Consider the following 25021-nt stretch of genomic DNA (forward strand, 5'->3'; position numbering starts at 1 on the left):
GGGATGTCTTTGCCTCTCTGCAGGAAGCAGGGGGCCGGCCTTCGCGCCTCTCTGCAGGAAGCAGGGGATGTCTTTGCCTCTCTGCAGGAAGCAGGGGGCCGGCCTTCGCGCCTCTCTGCAGGAAGCAGGGGATGTATTTGCCTCTCTGCAGGAAGCAGGGGGCCGGCCTTCGCGCCTCTCTGCAGGAAGCAGGGGGCCGGCTTTCGCGCCTCTCTGCAGGAAGCAGGGGAACAGTCTTTCCCTCTCTACAGAAAGCAGGTATCGGTAAATGCCTCTCTACTCCTGCAATGCTGCTAGTCAAACTAGTCAAAGAGGCATGCTTTCATGTCAGTGAAGGTAAGTCATTGGACAATAGCAGGATCAATGTATACTGGAAAGTGAGGGAATGGAAATACCAGCACCTACAGTGCTGGCAGAATGCTGATAAAGAGGGAATACCCAATCAGAAAGAGTGAATGGCAAGTTGCCCAGCATGAGAATCGGCAGTTAGTGGACATGTTAGATCTGACTGTGCACTACAAACAGTTTTACCTCGTGTGACTGGTACACTTTAAAGTCTTCTCTATTGGCAGGCCCCACTCTATTTTACAGATTCATGCAGTCGGCGTGTCAAAACTCTGCTTTATTTGACCTAGGCACATACTTAAGCTTCCATTTTAGAATAAATATTTTTATTAAAACACAGGCTGAATGAGGGCATTACTTCATAGAACAAGTACACCATCAAAGACCACTATCCAGTTCTGCCTCCTGGGAAAATTCCTTTATTTTATCCTGGATTTCAGCCTTTGTATTTCAAACATTGCAAAGTATATTACCTCACAAGACCGTGCCAGGCCAGAGACGTTCTTTATTTCCAATGGGCTGCAGAGACTCGCCTCTTTTATGTGAGATTTATGTGAGCATTAGGTAATATTACAACTTCACTCTGAGCAAATATTTGCATGTGTCAAGTTTGAAGATCGGCTAAAGGTGCAGTGCGCTTTTATAGACTGAGTAAATGTTGCTCTTAATTTAAGGCGCAGTTCCACTTCTGACAATGGTGTACAAATTAAACTTTGTTTCCTCAAGTTCCACCCAAGATATGTGCTACCTGGAGGTCAGCGCAGAGGTGCCAATTATTAACTTGAATTAACACGTATGGAACATTCTGTTTATTAATAAGTCAATGGTCAAAAATACTGAATAATCTGTAACTGGGTTAAGAGAGATAAAGAATCAAAAAGTTAAAACAAAATGAGGCCTTAATATAAAAGGTAGAAAAACACAATGGAGCAACCATCAGCTCACCGGGTTGAGAAATTCCTAGAATAAGGGTGCAGTGCACGGAGACTTCAGGCTGGTGTCCTGAGTAAATGAACCCCGAAAAAAATGGGAAAAATCATAAAACATCACATTAGTAGGTTTAAAACATAAAAAGGAAAAATGTAAAAAACATAACGGTCGACGCGTTTCGAGCTACACTAGATCTTAGTCATGATTAAGAGCTAGTGTAGCTCGAAATGCGTTGACCGTTACTATGGTTTTTTTTCAATTTTTCCTTTTCATGTTTTAAGTGTACTAATAAATGTGAGGTTTTATGACTCTTGCGGTTGCTGGATTTTCCCATTTTTTGTCACTGTCCCTTAATGTAAGAGACTGAAGAATTTTTACGAAAAGATAATCCCTAATATTTGCACCATTAAAGCATCAGGAAGCAGACAACTCCCTTAAGGACAAGTCCCAGTCAACACTCACAAGTCCCGATTCATCAGAGCTTTTAGGCTCAAAAACTGGCATTAAAAGAGTTGAGAAATGTCAAAAAGTTTGCAGAAAAATTAGGTGACTTTCCGGGGGGACCCCCGTTCGTCAAATTCATAACAAGTTGTGGCGTTCCTAACTGGAGCATGCCACTATGCACCTCACTGTCACGCTGTGGTCTTCGGTTAGGAAAGGGGGTGCCCTCAAACTGTCCCTGGAACTGGGACCCTAACTATCCATGTTCCAGCGGTACTCTTAAAGGTAGTAAGGCCAGAGTCTCCAACCTTACTATGCTCATGTTATTGTCCTAAGCTGTCCCCTCCCCCAGGAGGCCTGGGACAGATATGTTAGTGTGCACTGTGTTCCAAATTATTATGCAAATAATATTTCCTCATATTTTCTCTAAATTACCTATCTGAATTGCAGTCATTGTTATTTTCCAAAATATTTAGAATTGAGAGTCCTCAGTGGTTGATACCTTTTAATGGCTAACTGAAAAGATGGTAACAAATTGCAAGCTTTCGAGACTACTCAGGTCTCTTCATCAGGCAAAGACAACCTGTGTAGTCTCGAAGAGACCTGTGTAGTCTCAAAAGCTTGCAATTTGTTACCAACTTTTCAGTTAGCCATTAAAAGGTATCAACTACTGAGAACTCTAAATATTTTTCTATCTACTGGCTAACACGGTACCAAGATATCTATCTTTTCTGTTATTTTCCAGTCATCTACTATTCTAGTATAATTGCAATGTTTTGGAACAAACTGCCTATGAAAACAGTATCTTTTTAAAAAACTAAACACTCAAAATGCATGTTCCAAATTATTATGCACAGCAGAGTTTTCAACTTTTTTTTTTTATTATTTTGAACAAAAAAATGGTCAATTGTGAAGTTATAAGCATTATCAGCTTATTACAAAATTAAATCCAACAGTTTTCAAGTGAAAACTTTATTCTAGGTGATGTTACATTTGCACGTAGGACCCCTTGTTCGAAAGGAGCTTCTGAACTCTCTCGTCCATTGAATTTGTCAGTTTTTGGATGGTTTCTGCTCCAATTGTTTTGCATGTGGACAGAATCCCCTCCCAGAGCTGTTGCTTAGATGTGAACTGCCTCCCGCCATCATAGACACTCCTTTTGATGATGCTCCAGAGGTTCTCAATGGGGTTGAGGCCAGGGGAAGATGTTGGCCACACCATAAGTTTGTCCTCTTTTATGCCCATAGCAGCCAGAGATGCAGATGTGTTTTTTGCAGCATGAGACGGTGCATTATCATGCATGAAAATGATCTTGCTGCAGAAAGCACGGTTCTTCCTCTTGAACCATGGCAGGAAGTGTTGTTTTAGAAACTCCACATAGATTATGGAGTTCATCTTTACCCCTTCAGGGATCATAAAGGGGCCGACAATCTCTCTCCCCATGATTCCAGGCCAAAACATTACTCCACCTCCTCCATGTTGGCGCCTTGGCCGTGTTTTCATGGGGTGCCCATCAACCAGCCATCCTCCACTCCATCCATCTGGACCATCGAGCGTTGCACGGCACTCATCGGTAAACAAAACAGTTTGGAAGTCAGTCTTCATGTATCGTTTGGCCCACTGGAGCCGTTTCTGCTTGTTGCAGTGGATAGAGGTGGTCGACAGGATGGCTTGGGCACAGCTGCAAACCTCTGAAGGACCCTGCATCTTGTTGTTCTGGGGATGTTGGAGGCACCAGAAGCTTCAAAAACTTGTCTGCTGCTATGACAAGGCATTTTTGCAGCTGCTCTTTTAACCTTACGAAATTGCCTGTTGGAAAGAGTCCTCAATTTTTCCTTATCCGCACGCACACGTGTGTGCTGGGAATCAGCTACATACTTCTTGATTGTGCGATGATCACGATGAAGTGTCTTGGCAATGTTGATTGTAGTCATTCCTTGACCTAAATACTCCACAATTTGTTGCTTCTCAGCAGCCAACACATCCTTTTTCTTTCCCATTTTGGCAAAAAATGTAGGCTGCTTAATAATGTGGAACAGCCTTCTTAAGTAGTCTTGCCTTTATTTGGACACACCGGCCAAACTAATGTGCACAGGTATCTGCAATTGCTTTCAGTGATATAAAGAGCCCTGACACACATCACCATCAATGAGTTTAAATGACAAACAAAAAAATTCTAACCTTATCACTCCTAAACTCTTTGTGCATAATAATTTGGAACACAGTGTATAGACAAGTAAGACAAACAGGGACAACAAAAAGTAACATGGGTACAAAACACTAACCAAGGGTAGAGAGGAATAAATGGAAGGATAGGAAAATACAAACCAAATGGGAATAGGAAAATGGAGAAAGCACACACCCAAAAACAGCATACAACAATCTCCAGCAGCAACTACGAACTCCAACTTCAGCACACCAACTCCAGCAAGCCAGGAAGCAAAACTTTCACAGGCAGAGATGAGAAGGTCTGGACAAGATTTAAATAGAGACAAAAGGAGCAGGTCAGGAGCAGCTGTGAGATGGAGCTGCATGTCTCTAACCAGCATACAAAGAGTTATTAACCTCTTCGGTGCCAAAGGAAACAAAGTCCATTTAATATGAGGAACAAAACACACAGGCTAAATGGAAGATCTGCGATTCACAGTAGGTAAAGATCGCCTAACGCCAGATCTCCCAGGACGACGTGACACTCACTTGATTCATTAAGAGGCAAACACCAGTTAATTAATCAGGCACTTTGCATTCCCGCCGCCGCCATCATTAAGACTGGCGTAACAAATACCACTCGTTTTAGGCAAAAAATTCTTGCAATTGGATTTAGTTAAAAAATGTCCAATGTTCAGCTTTTGCAGGCTCTTTGTTTCCCTACACATTGCTAGCCGCAATACAAGTTAATCGAGAAGCCATCAAAGAGCTTTTCTGATGGAGAGTTTGTCTCTTTCTGAACTCCTCTGTGCCGATTTAGAACCTCGGACCACATCAACTTTGATGTAGTCATAAAGCAGCTGAAAAAAGCTTAATAAAAAGAATAAACAAATGTGCAAACTCTGTAAGAACAATCTCACTGATTGTTGGTTAAGGCTACTTTCACACTAGCGTTGTTGGCTGCACGTCGCAATGCGTCGTTTAGGAGAAAAACGCAACCTGCAAAGTTGTCTGCAGAATGCGTTTTTTCCCCATAGACTAACATTAGCAACGCATTGCGACGTATGGCCACACGTCGGAACAGTCGTGCGACGGTTGCTTCGTGTTTTGGTGGACCGTCGGCACAAAAAAAGTTACATGTAACTTTTTTCGTCTCCTCCCCGGACCTTACAATGGGGCAGCGGATGCGTCGTAAGACTGCTTCCGCTGCCCACGTCGGGCATTATTTTCACAACGCGCGTCAGCACGTTGGGCCGACGCATAGCGACGGCCCCGTGCCGACGCTAGTGTGAAAGCAGCCTAACTCAGGTTTATCTAAAAGACGTAATCCACCAAAAGTTCATGCTAGAAAACTAGTGTGGAAAAGTTGCTAACTTTTGTGCTAAACTTAGTTGAACAAACATTTTCTGAATATTAGATGGCGCTTAGCAGAAGGGATGCTGCCACTCGCAGTCCAACGAAGTCACTTTAAGGGTTCGCTCATACTGGCAATTAGTACTCACTCCAATTTTATACTATGGAGCAGTGCTAACTAGAGTTTTTTTTGTCATGCCGAGTCAGCATGAGAAAAAAAAAATTGCTGCATGATGCGATTGGCAGTGTATATCAGATAGCGCCCACCCATACAAGTCTAGGGGTGTGCACAAAATATTGGCTGCACTCTGATATCATCCGAGTGCAGTGTGCTGACTCACACAATGGAGAAAAAGGAGAAATTAAGTTATCCATCTTCTCCACAGGTGTGATCAAATTCTCACACGTGAGACAATCGTATCATGGTAAAATGACTCTCGGATACTGCTCGAAGCAGAGTTTGCACCAAGGATCATTTGCATATAGCATCCAATGCTTTCCCATGAAACAATGAAAGAAAGATGCTATATGCTAGTGTGAGCGAACCCTAAAAAGAGAATTTATGTCAAATTATCAACCTGCAGATACGGGATTAATGTGCAGGTGAATAGCCTTCTGAAGATGGAAGAACATCGCACTGAGAGCCCCACTGCCGGGACGAAAAAAAAATGTAATCCTCCCAGCAGCCTCAGGCTTTCAGTCATAGTAGAGACGCAGCTGGCGCTCCACCGGTCACTACATAGTGAGCAGCAGCTGTAACTGCGCCCCAGGCACCGACTGATGGCTGGATCTGCAGTGCTGAGCCAGCTGTCAGTCAGTGGCAGGGCACAGTTATAGCTGATGCTCACCATGTACTGGGCCGTGACTGAAGCTGCGCAGGCTGCGTCTCTACTATGACTGAAAGCCCGAAAGTTAATTTCCTCCCGGCCGGGGGGCTCTCTGCGCTGTGTCCGTACAGCTATTCACCTGCAGATTAACAAAATATCACGAGTATTATTTCATGACAGATTTCATTAAATTTACTCCGGAAAGTGGTATAAATTAGCGCAGAAACCTACGTCAGCTCAGTAATATGTTTGGCACATCTTAATCCAGTGGACTTTTCTTCAAGTCTAGAGTGGGAAACGCTAATCTTGATAAATCGGCCCCAAAGTGTTTCTTAATAGAGAGTGCGGTATATACTACATAAATCAACCGTTCCAAACCAAGTTTATAAAGAAAACTAAACCTAGTATGTTATTTATGCAGAAAAGACGGTGGTAATGTATGAAAGATGGCACATACATACATTTCACCATCACCACAATTACTCCTACAGGAGTCAACGTACAGTCATCTTATAGATATGTCACAGCTTTATTTTTATGATAGATTCCTGTGGGAGGACTCTGCAACGTTACTGTTCCTGGTAAACTAACTACAGCTATTTTTTATATTGCATTTTCTTTCAGAAACAAGAAGTGACCTTGTGTTTTCTATGGATTCAGGAAGATTACTTGGAAATCTTCCCTCAGCTCTTCCGGACTGCCAAACGGTCTAATATTGCAGTCTTTAAAGGGGTTGACCAGGCTTGGGGCTCAAGTCTACAGTCACACTCTGAGACTGCAGGCTTGTGAATACTCAGTGTGCGCATTGTGCGAGATGTCATGATTCTCGAGTGCCGACACTGGGAGCGGGCAGGCGTGTGACCACAAGTATGCCATTTGCATACATGAGGTCACAACCCGACTAGACATGCATGGCCTCACTCAATACAAGTGAACATCTACTCAAAATGTGTCCAGAAGTATGCAAATCGCATACTTGCGGTCATATGACGCCGGCTCCCGACACCGGAGAATCCTGAGAGCGCGCATAGTGTGCACCTTGTAAGGATTCGTAAGTTTTCAGTCATAGTAACATTTATGTGCAGCACAGTTTTGTGGGTTCAATTCCCACAAAGGACAGCATCTGCAAGAAGTTTGTAAGTTCTCCTTGTCTTTGCGTGGGTTTCCTCCAAGTACTTCAGTTTCCTCCCACATTCCAAAGACATACTGATGGGGAATTTACATTGAGCCTCAGTGATGATAATTAAGAGATGAGCAAACCTGAACAGTAAAGTTTGGTATTGTTCGGACAATGAACACTGACCTCACCAGGAAGTAAGTGTTACTGTTTGGGTTCAGCCCCGTGAACACCAGATGTTTGTTGCGCTTTCATGTGCATGACAGCACGGCAAACGCCACATCTGCTGAGTGGTAAGATCATCACCACCGGTCAGACAGCCACGGTTCCCATGTAGTCAAATGACAGCATGAGCCCGCAGCTATTATTTAAATAATTTATAAAAAAAAACGGCGTAGGGTTCCCCCTATTTTTGACAACCAGGCAAGCTAAAGCAGACAGCTGGGGGCTGGTATTCTCAGGCTGGGAAGCCCTTTCTATTGAATCCCTAGTTTCCTGTAATAAAACAAAATAAAAAAAAAAAGCAACAATATCCCTCATCTGTCTGACGTTCTGTCCCATGCCGTAAATTTTGCCTGGCTGGTTATCAAAAATACAAATAGCAGGATAGATTCCAAAAATATTTTTGATGTGTATAGCAATTGGACTAAAATATAACTTTTAATGTACAAATATTAGAAAAGACTAACTGTGAAAACATCACCACGTGATATACCACATACAGGGGACTTAAAAAAGGGGGGGTTGGCGTGCCCCCTTAGGACACAAAAGGTACGTAGGAAAAAACAGAAATATATGTGCTGATCCGTTCATACATAGATCCAGCAACATACAATGGTTCTATATGACAAAGATAGCAATGCTAGCGAGTCAGACAGGCACGGGTATATATGCACAATGGTGAAATATGCAATATCTATAATAATTCACCATAGGGCTTCAGACCCCAATTATCCTTGTACATACACAGTACCTCTAACCAAAGTGCTCATTCAGTCCTATAGACTATCAGCCTAGCCGTATGTCATAAACCAAATGTAAACATATATTAAGCAGCAAAAGAACACATTCCTGACTGGAAAAATCAAAAGAATACATGCGTTTTGTGGAATATTTGCATACCCATACCATGGGTTACCACCTATATCGCAGAGGTATAATATTACAGTCAGTCAATAATGAATTCAACCATAGCGCCTATGTCACAGGCAGCTTGGAGTGATCTCACCCATCCGATGTGTTATGGAGAGAGATTTTGTAGATGGCAGATAGCGTCTCCCGACGCGTTTCGTCCTATCCAGGACTCATCAGGGGAATGACAGGGAACCTGCGGAGCCAACCCCCCTTTTTTAAGTCCCCTGTATGTGGTATATCACGTGGTGATGTTTTCACAGTTAGTCTTTTCTAATATTTGTACATTAAAAGTTATACTTATCAAAAATACAGCGGAACCCACACTGTTATTTTTTTTTTAATTATTATTTACAGCGCAGTCTAATACTTCCCCTGACACCAGGGAGGAGGAGGAGGGAAGAGGAGGAAGGAGGAGAAAGGAAAAGGGAGGAGGCAAGAAGAGGAGGAAGGAGGAGTGAACAGTGGGGTGCCCAATTGGCGTTTCCCCTACTAGTCCCAAGAACAGGGCTTAGAAAATGTCTCATTGGAATGTAGAGGTGACCACTGCTCCATACATTGTCAATTGGAGATAGCCAAATCCAGCAAGGCCATCAAGTCACCAACACGGGCCATTTTTTAGAGACCAGGCATTGGGAACGGTGTGGTCCAAGCTGGCCTCTTATCCTGAGAACAGATAATAACTAGTGATGAGCAAACGTGCTCGGATAAGGCGTTATGTTTGGAGAAGGCCGAAGACACACGGTTAGCACCCTAGCATGCTCTGACAACACCTTATCCAAGCATGTTTGCTCATCACTAGTAATAACTTTAAACTTTTATGACTGGCATCAAAATAACTCGGTCCAGGTGCCAACCACAGGAGAAGGAGCTACTGAAACAAAGAGCGGCTGTACAGTACTATGATGTTTCTGGAAGTCCTATAGAAACACTGTTTCCGTAACGCGGTTCTGTTTGAACAGAGAGCCACTCCCAGCAAGCCAACTGGATGGGGCTTCGGTGACGCTTTGAGCGGCTATCATGCCAAACTCATGGTTAGAGGAGGAAATGATTGACACTGCGCACTACAGGCTTCCATACAACACTAGACAAACATTGGCCAAAGCCAAACCCGCCGATAAGAAGAATTAGGGCTATAGAGTTTAGTGTTTATGGGGGGGTACCAAAAGACGATTATCAAAGCAGGTAAGAATCTGGAAAGCCCAATTTTGGACTGCCGATCCTTTTGTTCTCGAAGAGATAAGCTGCGGCCACAGATGTCTATAAGTGGCTCTCGTACAGAACACAGGAGCGTTCGTCAAAATGAGCGCTCGTGTGTGGTAGAGTTGGTCGAGATAGCTACCGACCAAACAGTCATTTGAATGACTGTAATCTTTAGTGTATGGCGGGATTCTGGTTGTTCCTGAATATTATCTAGAAGATGGACCCCCACAGATCTGTTTGATGTGCCATCATTCTCTATGTATCATCGCCTAATACTGAGATATCCAACATGGGTCCCCTACAATTTAGGCATTTCTTAGAACTCATTTAGAAGCTGCCTAGAAGACTCCATCCCTACCGCTAATAATGTCAAGAGTTGATTTCTTTTTGTTTAATTAATTACTGCACTAACGGAGAACGAAACTTTTGGAAATCGGGAATAGTAGAAACAAATCTATGGGAGCTGTAATGGCAACCATATCAGCCATCAACTAGCAATTCCAAAAAACATACATCAATAAAGCTCTGGGTGGAATCAAAAGACAATTTATGAAATTACAATAAATGTATTTTCCCACAAAATAGATCTCGTTTAGGCTTTTATTTTACTTTTCTCATAGTCAGAAGCCCATGGTACTGTGATAAGACTGGAGAGAGCAGAGCTGGATATAATCCTCCAAATGTTAGTGGGATTTCAAGAAGAGTGCAATAAATCAGCCTGAGCGAGACTAATGAACAATAAACAGAGCCATATTCAGTTCAGCCACTATGGAGCAGACGCAGCTCGGTGCAAGACACAGCTGGTGAACACATGAAGAACATGCGATAGTCACCAGTGAACACAGATCAGCATGAATCTGCTTTTGCAATGCTCGTTCTCAAAAGACCTTGAATGGAACAAATTCTCATTTCAACAAAATTTTTATTATTTTTACCCCAATATTCCCCAGTTTCTCTCTTTCTGAAAATGTTGGTTTGTTAAAACCAGATGGAAGGGAAAGGTCAAGAATTGAAAACAGAAAACTAATAAATCCTTGATATTTCCAAATGAAATGCTTGCGGTAAGCTAATTTCTTGTAAACACTGCGCTTATGTCGACTGAACAGTCCCAGATGCTGATCGAGCTTTCATAGTTTCAAATCTGAAATGTTGCGACAAGAAAAATAAAAGCAGGAAAGCAAAAGACAAGGAAAACGACTATATCCAGTCATTGAAGCATAGCAGTAAAACAAAATAACGTGATATGAACGAAAAAAAAGGTCACTAATCTACTAATGTGAACTCCCATCCTATATATATGTAGTATATCCACAGGATCCAAAGAGATTATACAAGACTTACATTATGTTGAGAAAAGTATTGGGACAATTCATAATTATTGTATTGAGGTTTCTAATTCGATCCCATTTACATCCGGTCCCTCAGCCCCCCACCACTACCCTCTTGTGTATAACATCTGGCCCCGCTCATCCCCCCCAGTGTATAACATCCTGCTCCTCACTCCTTCCTTCCCCTTGTATAACACTCAGCCCCTCGCTTAGCTTCGGTTTATAATATCCGGCCCTTCGCCCCCTCCAGGGTATAATACTTAGACCCTTGTCTCCCTAGTGTGTAACATTTGGCTCCCTCCCCGGTGTATAACATGCAGCCCCTCATCCCTCCCCAGTGTATAACATCTGGCCCCTTATCCCCGGTGTATATCAAAATAACATGATATGAATGAAAAAAAATGACTTCATCGGTTGTGATGGTGGAGGTTAGGCTGGTCATTCAATGGTTGTGTTGGTGATATCAGGCTGGTTATTCATCGGTTGTGTTGGTGGATATCAGGCTAGTCATTCAATGGCTGTGTTGGTGGATATCAGGCTGGTCATTCATCGGTTGTGATTGTGGAGGTTAGGCTGGTCATTCAATGGCTGTGTTGGTGGATATCAGGCTGGTCATTCATTGGTTGTGCTGCTGGAGGTCAGACTGGTCATTCATGGGTTGTGCTGCTGGAGGTCAGGCTGGTCATTCATCAGTTGTGATGGTGGAGGTTAGGCTGATCATTCAATGCTTGTGTTGGTGGATATCAGGCTGGTCATTCATCGGTTGTGTTTGAGAAGGTCAGGCTGGTCATTCATCGGTTGTATTTTTGGATATCAGGCTGGTTATTCATCGGTTGTGTTGGAGAAGGTCGGGCTGGTCATTCATCGGTTGTGATGGTGGAGGTCAGGCTGGTCATTCAATGGCTGTGTTGGTGGACATCAGGCTGGTCGTTCATCGGTTGTGTTGGAGAAGATCAGGCTGGTCATTCATTGGTTGTGATTGTGGAGGTTAGGCTGGTCATTCAATGGCTGTGTTGGTGGATATCAGGCTGGTCATTCATTGGCTGTGTTCGTGGATATCAGGCTGGTCATTCATTGGTTGTGTTGGTGGATATCAGTCTTGTCAAACATCAGTTGTGTTGGTGGATATCAAGCTGGTCATACATTGATTATGTTGGTGGATATCTGGATGGTCATACATCGCTTGTGTTGTTGGATATCAAGCTCGTCATTCATCGGTTGTGTTGTTGGATATCAAGCTCGTCATTCATCGGTTTTGTTGCTGGATATCAAGCTGGTCATTCGTCGGTTGTGCTGGTGGATGAGAGACTGGTCATTCATCGATTGTGTTGGAGAAGGCCAGGCTGGTCAAATACTAAATGGTAAAGAAGCTAAGATGTGGGCGTTATCCTGTTAATTTCTAATTTGGTCCAGGTTTGTCATTTACTGGCTTTGGAGAGATGGATAAAGCTTTTCATTATCTGGCTCTGGTGCAGGGGCTCAGCCTGTAATTTTTCCTCCAAAAATGGTATTTTATTCCGTGCAGATGAAGGACCATTGGCTAATCATTGAATGGCTTTGGTAAAAGGCTCCAAAGCTTCTCATTTATTGACCGAAACTGAAGGCACACTGCACTGACTATGGTACGTAGACATGGCATGTTAGTTAATTTTCAGACCTCCCAGAAAGACTGGTGAAGCTCCTCCATTCTCGATGTTGAAAATGGCTATGATGGAGGGCACAGAAGCGGACTTGCAGACTTTCTGAGCAAAATATTGGCCATGTAATACAATAGCAGCACTGTTGATGAGATTTAAATGAGTTATGAAACTTTTGACAACTCCTTATTAATGGAGTCAAAAAGGAGGTGAAAAGTAATCACTTGCCAAGTGGGAGTGTCATGTGAGACGCTGCAGACAACCAGTGGCTGCTGATGGGCTTCAACGCTGACATTTCTCATGAGCCAGAAGAAACACCGTTGTTTCCAGTTTCTTCTATTGAAACAAAATTTCATGCACAGGCTGCAAAGGAAATCTTCAGTAATTTGCTAATCTGAAATCCGCATTACATCATCTTGTGCTGCGGCTTTCATCCTTTCGCACAGCATAATGTGGCAGCATTTCGGCAACTGAAATATCACAGCAGAAAGTCTCCTGTGCAAATACCGCCATGATATATATGATATATCCACACTTTATTACTTATACGACGGTCTTTGCGGAGATTCCAGAATTCTGGTCGCTATGAGGTGTATGCCTCAAATACTAAATTGCAGTCTCCATTTTCTGCATAAGCAGCAGACATTTCCGTAAATGTATCCGAGCCTGTATTTGAGCTGTAATCTTCTTTTCATTTAAAGACCCCATTCCAAACATGAGAGTCTGAAGATTGGAGACTATATACATACTGTATATAATAAAAATCATTTTGTATTATATATGCAATGTCAAAAAAATGTAGTCCGTGTAAGTTAATAGCACCAATAATTATGAAGAAGGCTTGCAAATTAAATCCCTCAAAGGGAAAAATCAAGAAAAGTCTGGGTTCGGTTACAAACGCTACAGCTTTCCAGTGATTGCAAATTGGCTTATTAACTCTTTTACCCTCCACCCTGTTATGTGGGCTAGATTCCCATAAAGCAAGCGTCATCACTTCACAGCAGTCCTAGCATTTCTGTAACAGCTGCCCTAGACTAGGGGACTTGACTGATACAGTGCCTTGCGAAAGTATTCGGCTCCCTGGAATTTTTCAACCTTTTCCCACATATGCTTCAAAGACAAAGATACCAAATGTAAATTTTTGGTGAAGACTCAACAACAAGTGGAAAACAATTGTGAAGTTGAATGAAATTTATTGTTTATTTTAAATTTTTGTGGAAAATCAAAAACTGAAAAGTGGGGCGTGCAATATTATTCGTCCCCTTTCAGTGCAGCAAACTCACTCTAGAAGTTCATTGTGGATCTCTGAATGATCCAATGTTGTCCTAAATGCCTAAAGATGATAAATATAATCCACCTGTGTGTAGTCAAGTCTCCGTATAAATGCACCTGCTCTGTGATAGTCTCAGGGCTCTGTTTGAAGCACAGAGAGCATCATGAAGACCAAGGAACACAACAGGCAGGTCCGTGATACTGTTGTGGAGAAGTTTAAAGCCGGATTTGGATACAAAATGATTTCTAAAACTTTAAACATCCCAAGGAGCACTGTGCAAGCGATCATATTGAAATGGAAGGAGTATCATACCACTGCAAATCTACCAAGACCCCGCTGTCCCTCTAAACTTTCATCTCAAACAAGGAGAAGACTGATCAGAGATGCAGCCAAGAGGCCCATGATCACTCTGGATGAACTGCAAAGATCTACAGCTGAGGTGGGACAGTCTGTCCATAGGACGACAATCAGTCGTACACTGCACAAATCTGGCCTTTATGGAAGAGTGGCAAGAAGAAAGCCATTTCTCAAAGATATCCATAAAAAGTGTTGTTTAAAGTTTGCAACAAGCCACCTGGGAGATACACCAAACATGTGGAAGAAGGTGTTCTAGTCAGATGAAACCAAAATCAAACTTTTTGGCAACAATGGCAAACGATATGTTTGGAGTAAAGGCAACACACACCTCATCACCCTGAACACACCATCCCCACTGTCAAACATGGTGGTGGCAGCATTATGGTTTGGGCCTGCTTTTCTTCAGCAGGGACAAGGAAGATGGTTAAAATTGATGGGAAGATGGATGGAGCCAAATACAGGACCATTCTTGAAAAAAACCTGTTGGAGTCTGCAAAAGACCTGAGACTGGGACGGAGATTTGTCTTCCAACAAGACAATGATCACAAACATAAAGCAAAATCTACAAAGGAATGGTTCACAAATAAACAAATCCAGGGGTTAGAATGGCCAAGTCAGAGTCCAGACCTCAATCCAATCGAGAATCTGTGGAAAGAGCTGAAAACTGCTGTTCACAAACGATCTCCATCAAACCTCACTGAGTTCGAGCTGTTTGCCAAGGAACAATGGGCAAGAATTTCAGTCTCTCGATGTACAAAACTAATAGAGACATACCCCAAGCGACTTGTAATCGCAGCAAAAGGTGCGCAACAAAGTATTAAGTTAAAGGGGCCGAATAATATTGCACGCCCCACGTTTCAATTTTTGATTTTCCACAAAAATGTAAAATTTCATTCAACTTCACAATTGTGTTCCACTTGTTGTTGATTGTTCACCAAAAATTTACACTTGGTATCTTTATGTTTGAAGCATGATATGTGGGAAAAGGTTTGCTTTACTTCACAAAGCCATAAAAAATTTGGTAGGTTATAAACTTGCAGGACCTTGGATCCAGCATCCTTGTCAGTAGTTGGCGACTGCCGGACCAGAGCCCTGGGAGATGCCTCCTCACTGCCAGTATTTCCGAAGCAATGTCGTTCATGACACGTGACGCAAGTATGGCGTCAGGCCTGCTAATCAGAAGTGGTTCTGGGAAAATCAGTTGCTAGGAGGTGGTCTCCAGGGCTCTGATTCGGCCATGGACTACTGATAGGGCAGCTGGACCAGGATCCTACAACTCTTTCTGATCAACTCAGAGACTGTTTGGGTGTAAAGACCACAACTAATTGCTAGAATGTAGGGTTAGAAGAGTCCAGCTAAGCGCTGCTCTACTCAGAGACCGTATACACTTTCTATTGAGCTGGTCTTAGAAAAGAACAGCGCTTGTCTAAGCACTTCTGCTCCTCGGGGGAGGTCTCAACAGCAGGACCTTCATGGCTCGGAACTACTCACAAGTCTCTGACATTTTAAAAGTTTTCTAAAAACCACCGCTACAGATTCATACAGTTTACTGAACTCTAATAAATGTCGATACAGTATGAATGGGTAAATTCATTCCTTATGGGCAATGGCCTCCAGTTTACTTACATTCTTAAGTTTACATACGCCAACCACTTACTTTCTTCTGTTGGAGGAGTAGGAACGGGCTAAGATTCACCAGGAACGCTGCCAGAAGCTGGTGTTTGGCTATGAATCACATTTGCAGCAGGTCATAACAGCCAGAAGGTCTATACAAAGTACTTAAGACTAGTGATGAAAGAACGTGCTGGGATAATGTGTTATCCGATCATGCTCCGGTGCTAACAGAGTGTCTTTGGCGTGCTCAAATAACATGTTCGAGTCCCCACGGCTGCATGTCTCGACAGCTGCAACACATGCAGGAATTGCCTAACAAATAGGAAATCCATGCATGAGTTGCGACTGTCGAACAGCCACGAGACATGCATCCGCGGGGACTCGATCATAATTTTCGAGCACGCCAAAGACACTCGATTAGCATCCGAGCATGGTGGATAACACCTTATCCCAGCACATTCGCTCATCACTACAAAAGATGCTTCTCATGAAGAGGGTGAATGATTCTGAGGACGCAGCAGTGGATATTTTGGTGAATTTGGGGAAACTACTTCTGTCAGTTGGGTTGAACTGTATAAATTGTGTTTGGTTTATTGAAAAAAATGTGTACCTAATTTGACCTCAAGGATGAATCAATTTGATAGTAATTGTAGATGTAAAGTGGTCAATGAAAAAACAAATGTATCATCTAGGGACTTGGGGCTCTGTGCACATCATGCTTGATCCTTTGCTTTGAGAACATCTTGATGTGTGACACACGCACGGCCTCTCGACAGGCGCACTAATTAGATGAAGTGGGTAGGAGCAGGTTTGCAATGAATCCCATCCGGCCACGGACTAAGAAAGTCACCGCTGGACCTGGATGCTGCAAATCTTTTTGCTGAACTCTAACAGCGCTAAGACCACGACTGAGGAGCAGAAGACCTCGGCCAAGCACTGCTCTAGTCAGAGACTGTATAAACTTTCCATCTTTGCTGGTCCAGAACCACCAGGGTTCTACGAAACGATCTGCCGATCTCTAGGAATAAATGATCCGTTGCATCAGTTATGGAAACAGGAGCACAGGACCCCATTGGGTTTGTTTATATTTAAGAATGGGAGAAAAAGTTCCGCATTCAGGAAACCAAACCCAAAAAAAAAGGAACTCAAACTGACCCCATAATAATCAGTGGGGGGCGCTCGGCTTTTGTTTGTAGAACTGACGCAACGGATCACTTTTACCATTTTTCTGTTCCTAAAATGGAAGAGAAAAACAGATCGGACGAGTGATCAGAGCTGTGCGTGTACATAACACCTATGCAGAGCGGGGTAAATACGTAGTAACAGGAAACTGACCTCATAATTCTTAGAAATCATCATTTACGAGTCACAGACAAATATTATACCAGGAAATGTAAAAAGGAGTATCGCAGAAACAAAAACTGGCTAGAAATTTGCTCGGCACAAAATATTCATGGCGTGAGTAATCCATGGAGGAACCATTGGAGGGAAGCATCGGAGCCAGCTTTCTATCCGAGGTGCCGGACAGGAGACCTTCTCAGTAAGTGCGAGATTCCCCGATTGTGCCGAGAAGCCAAAATGGAACGGGCGCAAGTTTAATGAAAACTGGAGAGTAGTCAAAAGACTTTGTAAGGAAGGAAAGAATTACAAGACACTGGATGAATATTTCTCTACAAGTGGAGGGAAAAAAAAGGGTTTCGATAAGTTTTAAAAGAACTTTTGGTGGCGTTACCTGTTCCACGGTAATGAGCCCCCGAGGCGAGGTCAGATCTGTCTGCAGCGGGAGACTCTGGCACAGCAACCCCAATAATAGGGAGACTTCCTTCATACTCCTCCAACAGCAAACCAGGACCATCTGTGCCGTCACGCTGCACGATGCGCCCTCACCACCTTCCAAGAAGAGCAAGGCGGCGTCAGGCAGCACAAACCATACAATACATACAGGAGACAGACTGTAGGGCTAAACATCTACATTTTTAGCTTTAGCCAACATCTGTCCTGGGGATAATTAGAGGGTGGGGGGCATCAGCGCTGATCTAACAATTATTCATAAATGAGAATTGATGGCGCGACTGACATCACAAGCAACATACAGACACTTATAGCATAAACGTCTCCCAGCAGAGCACTGCAAAATCACATTCTTTTTTTTTTTTTATATAACCGCTTCCTATATTTTTTTCCCTTTTCTTCTTCTTCTTCCAAGAGCCATAACTTTAATTTTCTGTTAATGCGGCCATATGAGGGTTTATATTTTGAAGGACACATTGTAGTTTTGAGGGACACCATTCATTTCACCGTATTATGTACTGGAACGCATGGAAAAAATTCCAAGTGTGATAAAATGGCTAAAAAAATGCTTGTCACACACACACACACACACTATATTGATTTTATTCTATATATGCAATATATTATATTTTAAGATATGCAATATAACAATGTATTTTATTCACTTTTAATAATATATACAATATAATTTTGCTGGTCATTCTGCGGTAAAAATGACTTAACATAATTCATCAGGTCAGTATGATTACAGCAATACTAAATTATTATAGATTTTATTTATATTTACTGTTTTTATTTTGTTTGTTTTTTAAAAAAAAAAAAAACAGAACTCTATAACTTTGCAAATTTTGTTTTGTTCGTTGACATTTTTGACCCATAACTTTTTTTTTTTTCTATCATAGATGCTGCATTATAGCTTATTTTTTATGTGGTGAGCTGTAGTTTTTATTGGTACAATTCTGGAGCACTTCCAGTACGTTGATCTGGCTGCCACTGTAAAGCATCAGTACCTTGTGACTGCATCATTGGGGGCTTAAAAATCAACCAAAACTTTTAGAACCACTTGAATTCCGCAGCCGGAGACTGACGGCAGCCACTGAACAGCAGTGATCGGAGCCAGCTCTGATCGCTCATTACAGGTAGGTGCTGACCGTGTAACACAGGTCAGGAATGGGTTAACCACTTAATTACTGCACTATGTTTTTACAGCAATTGTTAGGGTATGAATACTTGTGATGGAAATTCTGAAAATTATATCTGTCCAGATTTGTCAGAGAAAAGTATGCAATGTGCTTAGAGGAGGAGCAAAGTGGATGAGATTGTGACAAGTCTTATCCACTGTGGAGGGGGAAAAAATTACAGAGCAAATTTTCTCAGAAATCTGCAAAATCCACAGTAAATCCGTACATATCCGCTGCTCCAAAACCTGCGCATATTCAGAGTATATCTGCTCCAAAATCTGCACATATCCACAAGAAAATCTGCTCCAAAATCTGCACATATCCAGAGTATATCTGCTCCAAAATCTGCACATATCCACAAGAAAATCTGCTCCAAAATCTGCACATATCCAGAGTATATCTGCTCCAAAATCTGCACATATCCACAAGAAAATCTGCTCCAAAATCTGCACATATCCAGAGTATATCTGCTCCAAAATCTGCACATATCCACAAGAAAATCTGCTCCTAAGCCTGCGCATATCCACAGTAAATCTGCTCCAAAACCAGCACATATCCACAGTAAATCTGCTCGAAAACCTGCACATATCCACAGTAAATCTGCTCCAAAACCTGCACATATCCACAGTAACTCTGCTCCAAAACCAGCACATATCCAGAGCAAATCTGCTCCAAAACCAGCACATATCCAGAGCAAATCTGCTCCAAAACCAGCACATATCCACAGTAAATCTGCTCCAAAATCTGCACATATCCAGAGCAAATCTGCTCCAAAACCTGCACATATCCACAGTAAATCTGCTCCAAAACCTGCACATATCCAGAGTATATCTGCTCCAAAATCTGCACATATCCACAAGAAAATCTGCTCCAAAATCTGCACATATCCAGAGTATATCTGCTCCAAAATCTGCACATATCCACAAGAAAATCTGCTCCTAAGCCTGCGCATATCCACAGTAAATCTGCTCCAAAACCAGCACATATCCACAGTAAATCTGCTCCAAAACCTGCACATATCCACAGTAACTCTGCTCCAAAACCAGCACATATCCAGAGCAAATCTGCTCCAAAACCAGCACATATCCAGAGCAAATCTGCTCCAAAACCAGCACATATCCACAGTAAATCTGCTCCAAAATCTGCACATATCCACAGTAAATCTGCTCCAAAACCTGCACATATCCACAGTAAATCTGCTCCAAAATCTGCACATATCCAGAGCAAATCTGCTCCAAAACCAGCACATATCCAGAGCAAATCTGCTCCAAAACCAGCACATATCCAGAGCAAATCTGCTCCAAAACCAGCACATATCCACAGTAAATCTGCTCCAAAATCTGCACATATCCAGAGCAAATCTGCTCCAAAACCAGCACATATCCACAGTAAATCTGCTCCAAAACCTGCACATATCCAGAGAAAATCTGCTCCAACACCTGCACATATCCACTAGTAAACCTGCCCATGTCCAGAGGATATCTGCACCAAAATCTGCACGTTTGATCTGCGTCTCTCCGCTCTAGTGACTTCCTTCCAGAGTCACAATCAATATATTTCTCTATAGATCTAGAAAAGTAGAAAGAAAACAATTGCAATATTTACAATAACTGCAAACTCCACCGTCAGATGTAGCAGAGCCGAGTTTGTCCTAACAGCCCAATAACTTTGCTACTTGCAGTTTTGCAGAAGACGGTAAATGTAATATCAGTTATATCATGCGACACTTAACGTAGATACAGAAAACTGCTAAAATTAATGACAAATATTAATTTAACGTAAAAAAATAGGTCACATTGTACAGACACCCAAAAAGCACAAGTGTACGGCCCGTAGCGGTGAACTTCTGACTACTAAAACACACAGCAGAGGCGAGGGCGTCCTCCACAAAGCCGAGAGGTAAACACTCACTTCGGTTACAGGCAATTATTCATTATTAAGCTAAAAGATCCCATTTTACATTGAAAAAGGAGAAGAAAAAAAAAACTGAGCTTCTTTTCCCATTCTGCAGAAATTAAGGCATAATGTGACCCCTGACCTCGAGCACAATATCTGGGGATGATGAGCTGACTGATGGGCAGCGCCACAGCTCCACCAAGTGGTCACTCAAGGGATGGCAGGTGTAAATGCACACTCGGTATGGACATGTTATCTAGAAGGTTAGTAGTAAGGAATGGGCAAGGAAGACCCTGGCTTATACCCCGAATGTGCTGTATATGGATGTGCAGATAAAGTCCTCTCAGGGCGGAATATTTGTTATTCCTAGGATAACACTGAACCACCAAAAACACAGGAAGTGTTATCATAGGGACATCTAGACTTGCAGGCTGCGGCATTTAAAATACTACCTTTATAAATTCATATTTTTGCAAGGCTTCTGGCAATTCTTCTTTATCAATATATTAACCCCTTAAATGTTCTCCAACTTTGAGAAAAAAATTTCTTTAACTTAAAAGCGGTATTCCCAGCTCCAAGATCCTATCCCAATGTGTAGGTGTAATAATAATAATAATAATAATAATAATAATAATAATAATAATAGCAAATACTTTCATTTAGAAATGTAGCATAGTTCTTCTGATTTGCCATGTCTCCTTCCTCATGTGCAGGGCACTGCAGTAGCTTAGGTATCCATAGTTACAACCACTCATATAGTGACAGTTCGTTACCTACTTGCTAGTGGTCGTAACCATGGATACCCACGCTACTGTAATGCTCTGCACATGGGCTAAGCGACACAGCGAATCAGAAGAACTAGGCTACATTTGTAATTGGAAGTATTTGCTAATATTACCCCTACTACATGTCGGGATAGGATCTTGAAGATGGGAATACCACTTTAAATTCATGTATTTGGCGTTAATAATTTTTTGCAATTGGGTTACAATAACATTTTTGCACAGTTTTGCTTTCACGGGCTCTTTTGTTTCATGCATAGTCAACCTTGATGTGATCTGTGGCCATAAATCAGATAAGAGGAGCTCAGAAACTGGAAGTAAATATTCCCCAAAAAAGTCAAGCAATAGATAAAAAAAAACCAGACTAAAAACCCTGCAAATGATGAATCAGGAACATTGGGGCCAATTCACAGACAGGCGCTGTGCACATCAGTGTTAGTGGAGGGTTCGCTGATGAACAATGCACAAAATTCATTGAGACACATGCCACTAAAATAATTTGGCGGCTCTTCTCAATGGCATGCGCCTCTGTGCTCCTCGCCACAAATGGCACTGCCATCAGATGGGAATATCACTTCTGGAGTAAAAAATGCCGATACTTTTGTTAAAAGTGATGGGAAGGCGAAGCTACACCCCGTCACCTCCCCAACACTGCCCATCCTGGAAACGCCAAACGGAGCAACAATTTTGCACAACTTTGCGACTTTTCAAATCTTTTATACCAATTTTCTGGCATAAAAACTTTGATGAATATAGCCCTATATGCCTCTTACGCTCAGTGCACTATGTGTCTGCCTGCCCCGACGCACGCCCGCCGGTCTCGCAGAATAAATTTAGATGAATCAGTCCGCACATCCGCCCGCCTGCCTCCAGCGCACGTCCGTCTGGCTACCCCCCTCCCGACTCATGCCCAACTGACGAATCGAGCCCTATACATCTCTCTACATGCCTGCCTTCCCCCGGCGCACATCCGCATGTCTCGCATTAAAAGCTTTGATGAATCAGGACCTATATGTCTCTATATGCCTGCCTTCAACTGCCATACATCCGCCTGCCTCCTCCCGCCGCACGTCCGCCTGCCTCCTCCCGCCGCACGTCCGCCTGCCTCCTCCCGTCTCACGTCCGCCTGCCTCCTCCCGTCTCACGTCCGCCTGCCTCCTCCCGCCGCACGTCCGCCTGCCTCCTCCCGTCGCACGTCCGCCTGCCTCCTCCCGTCGCACGTCCGCCTGCCTCCTTCCCCTGCCGCACACCCATCATGTTTCGCTTGCTGCATAACCGCCTGCCGCCTCATACCGTATGTCCACCTGTCACATGCCGCAGCATGCCTGCCTGCCACCTCCTGCCTGTATCCTCTTCGCGCCGCACACTTACCTGCCTCCTTCTGCCGCACCCACGGAACGCTCACCTGCCTCCCCCTGGCCCACGTATATGCTACTCCCTCACACTCACTACAGGTCTCATCATACCTTTATACAAAGCTAAAAAAAAATACAATAGTGTAGAGCAGGGCTCCCCAACCTGTAGCTCGGGAGCCACATGTGGCTCGCGGCCCCATGAATTGTGGCTCGTGACTGTCTCCCAGCTTGATGCATTAGGTCCAGGTCTAGCAAACAGGTATGAAGACCGCATCTCAAAATGGTGAATTTTGTGAGTAGTCCTGCACAGAATTGCAGATCTGGATGCACATATACTTAGGGGTTTAGAGATGTTTTAGGTATGGTGCGCTGGAGGTTTGTACTACCTGTTAGAGGAGGTGCTCAAAGCTGGATGTGACAGTGTGTTGGGAGAATACTGAATGGGGGTATTGTGGGAACCCCGGGATCTCAGTGTACTGCTCTGGAGTGATTTCTGTGGAAAAGCTTTGGTTATCATTATACCTGTAATGGGGGCTTTGGTTGACACTAATTTGAAGGGGGTGGGAGCTGGATGTGGCTCGCAACCCTCTCTCTAAGCTGCATGTCTCTCTCAAGGTCAGAAAGGTTGGGGACCACTGGTGTAGAGCGTATTTGTAGAATTTCCCATCACCCGTGAGTGCAGCTGCATGAAGTCAATCCTCATTATTCCTATCATACTACTGATCGGCGCCGCTTATATTTTCATACTGCCTTAAACAGTGGCCCGGTACAATAGGTAGAAGCAAACCCATGCTGCTAAATCTTAAGCGGCAAAAAATAGAATTCCTCGACATGTCTGTTCTCCTTAAAGGATAAAGACGCTGATCAAAGCAGAGTGAGACCAGAAGGAAAACGCAAATCGACAAGGGCACGAAAAAAAAAAGTGCACGCAGAAAAGCTGTCACACGTGACCCACGGACCAGTGTCCTAAACCTGCAGCACTTGTGTCCCCCCCAGAATATGGGCCAGCAACAAACAAACGATATGGAATAACGACTATTGCAGGACATTAATGAAGTCGTCATCATAGAGGACTAATCAGGCTTTTAATTGCTGTAATTACATGTCGTTACCTCTCATTTCTGCACACAGGGTATTGGACGGCACTCGGTCTTCTGGAAGGGCCTGGGAATGTAGGTCATATTCTTTCTGTAATATTCTTGGCTGCGTGAAGTAATCATTTGTGTCTCGTGGTTTGATCTCACTCATTATCATGTGCAACTGAGCTGCAGCTTCTGGGGGAGACAATGGGAATAGTCAGCGAGGGACGGTCAACCGAAAACCGCTTTGTCTCAGAGTCTTCACCTCTGTGCCCTGACTGTTTTCGGTAACAGGACCCAAAGCGGCTAAAAGGCACAGCGGGTACACGGTTCAATCCCAGGAGAGACGCGTTTCAGGACAAAACAGCAACAGACTAATATAGAGGAGATGATAAACACACAAGCACTGTACATGTCAGCTGGGAAGAGGAAACCTCTGTCACGGGAAGTGGTAGACTATAATTTCCTCTATTTGGATGGCAATACATCTTAAAAGTGAATTCCCACAATTGAAAGTTATCCCCTATACACAAGATAGGGGATAACTTACTGCTCGCTGGGGGTCCCGATCAAAGGGATCCGCTCCGCTCCGCTCCTGAGAGTTCTTTCTGAAATGAATGGAGGCGCACATGCTCAACCTTGGATCCACTCATTGTGTATGGGCGCTGTATTCCGCATTCTCTAGCAGTGCCATAAACAAGAAAAGGAGCAGAAGGGGCAATCTGGGGTAGTAGTCGGACCCCCAGCAATCACCGAGATATAACCTTCAATTGTGGGAATGTACAGAGGATGAAGACTTCACCGCACCGAAGAGACAGATGAGAATATACTGAACCCAGGTCTACCGGGATCCAGACATACCGGAGCAAGTTGGAGGGAAAGGGCGAGAGAGAGGGAGACAGATGGAGGGCGAGATTGAGAGAGAAACAAGGAGGGAAAGGGCGAGAGAGAAACAAGGAGGGAAAAGGCGAGAGAGAAAAGGAGGGAAAGGGCGAGAGAGAAAAGGAGGGAAAGGGCGAGAGAGAAAAGGAGGGAAAGGGCAAGAGAGAAAAGGAGGGAAAGGGCGAGAGAGAAAAGGAGGGAAAGGGCGAGAGCGAGAAATGACCCAGCAAACTACCGGGGGATGTGTCAGCAGCAACCTGAGTAAACCCCTTTAACTGCATCCTGAACAAGAGGATCCTAACCTTCCACACTGAGCACAACATCCTCAGCAGAAGCCAAGCAGGGTTCATG

At 43.4% G+C, this 25021-nt stretch overlaps 1 protein-coding gene across 4 annotated transcripts in view; it reads right to left on the reverse strand.

Moving 5' to 3' along the window:
- The window catches only part of THADA (THADA armadillo repeat containing), a 629866-nt gene that overhangs the window by 536638 nt on the left and 68207 nt on the right, over window positions 1-25021 (reverse strand). For all 4 annotated transcript variants that reach the window (XM_077282381.1, XM_077282382.1, XM_077282380.1 and 1 more), the window contains exons 20-21: window positions 23822-23983; window positions 17437-17594 (exon numbers count right to left, since the gene is read on the reverse strand). In XM_077282381.1, coding sequence (XP_077138496.1) covers window positions 17437-17594; window positions 23822-23983 — 320 coding nt within the window. The remainder of the gene's footprint in view (window positions 1-17436; window positions 17595-23821; window positions 23984-25021) is intronic.

This window comes from Ranitomeya variabilis, chromosome 2, assembly GCF_051348905.1.
Source record: "Ranitomeya variabilis isolate aRanVar5 chromosome 2, aRanVar5.hap1, whole genome shotgun sequence".
NCBI lineage: Eukaryota > Metazoa > Chordata > Amphibia > Anura > Dendrobatidae > Ranitomeya > Ranitomeya variabilis.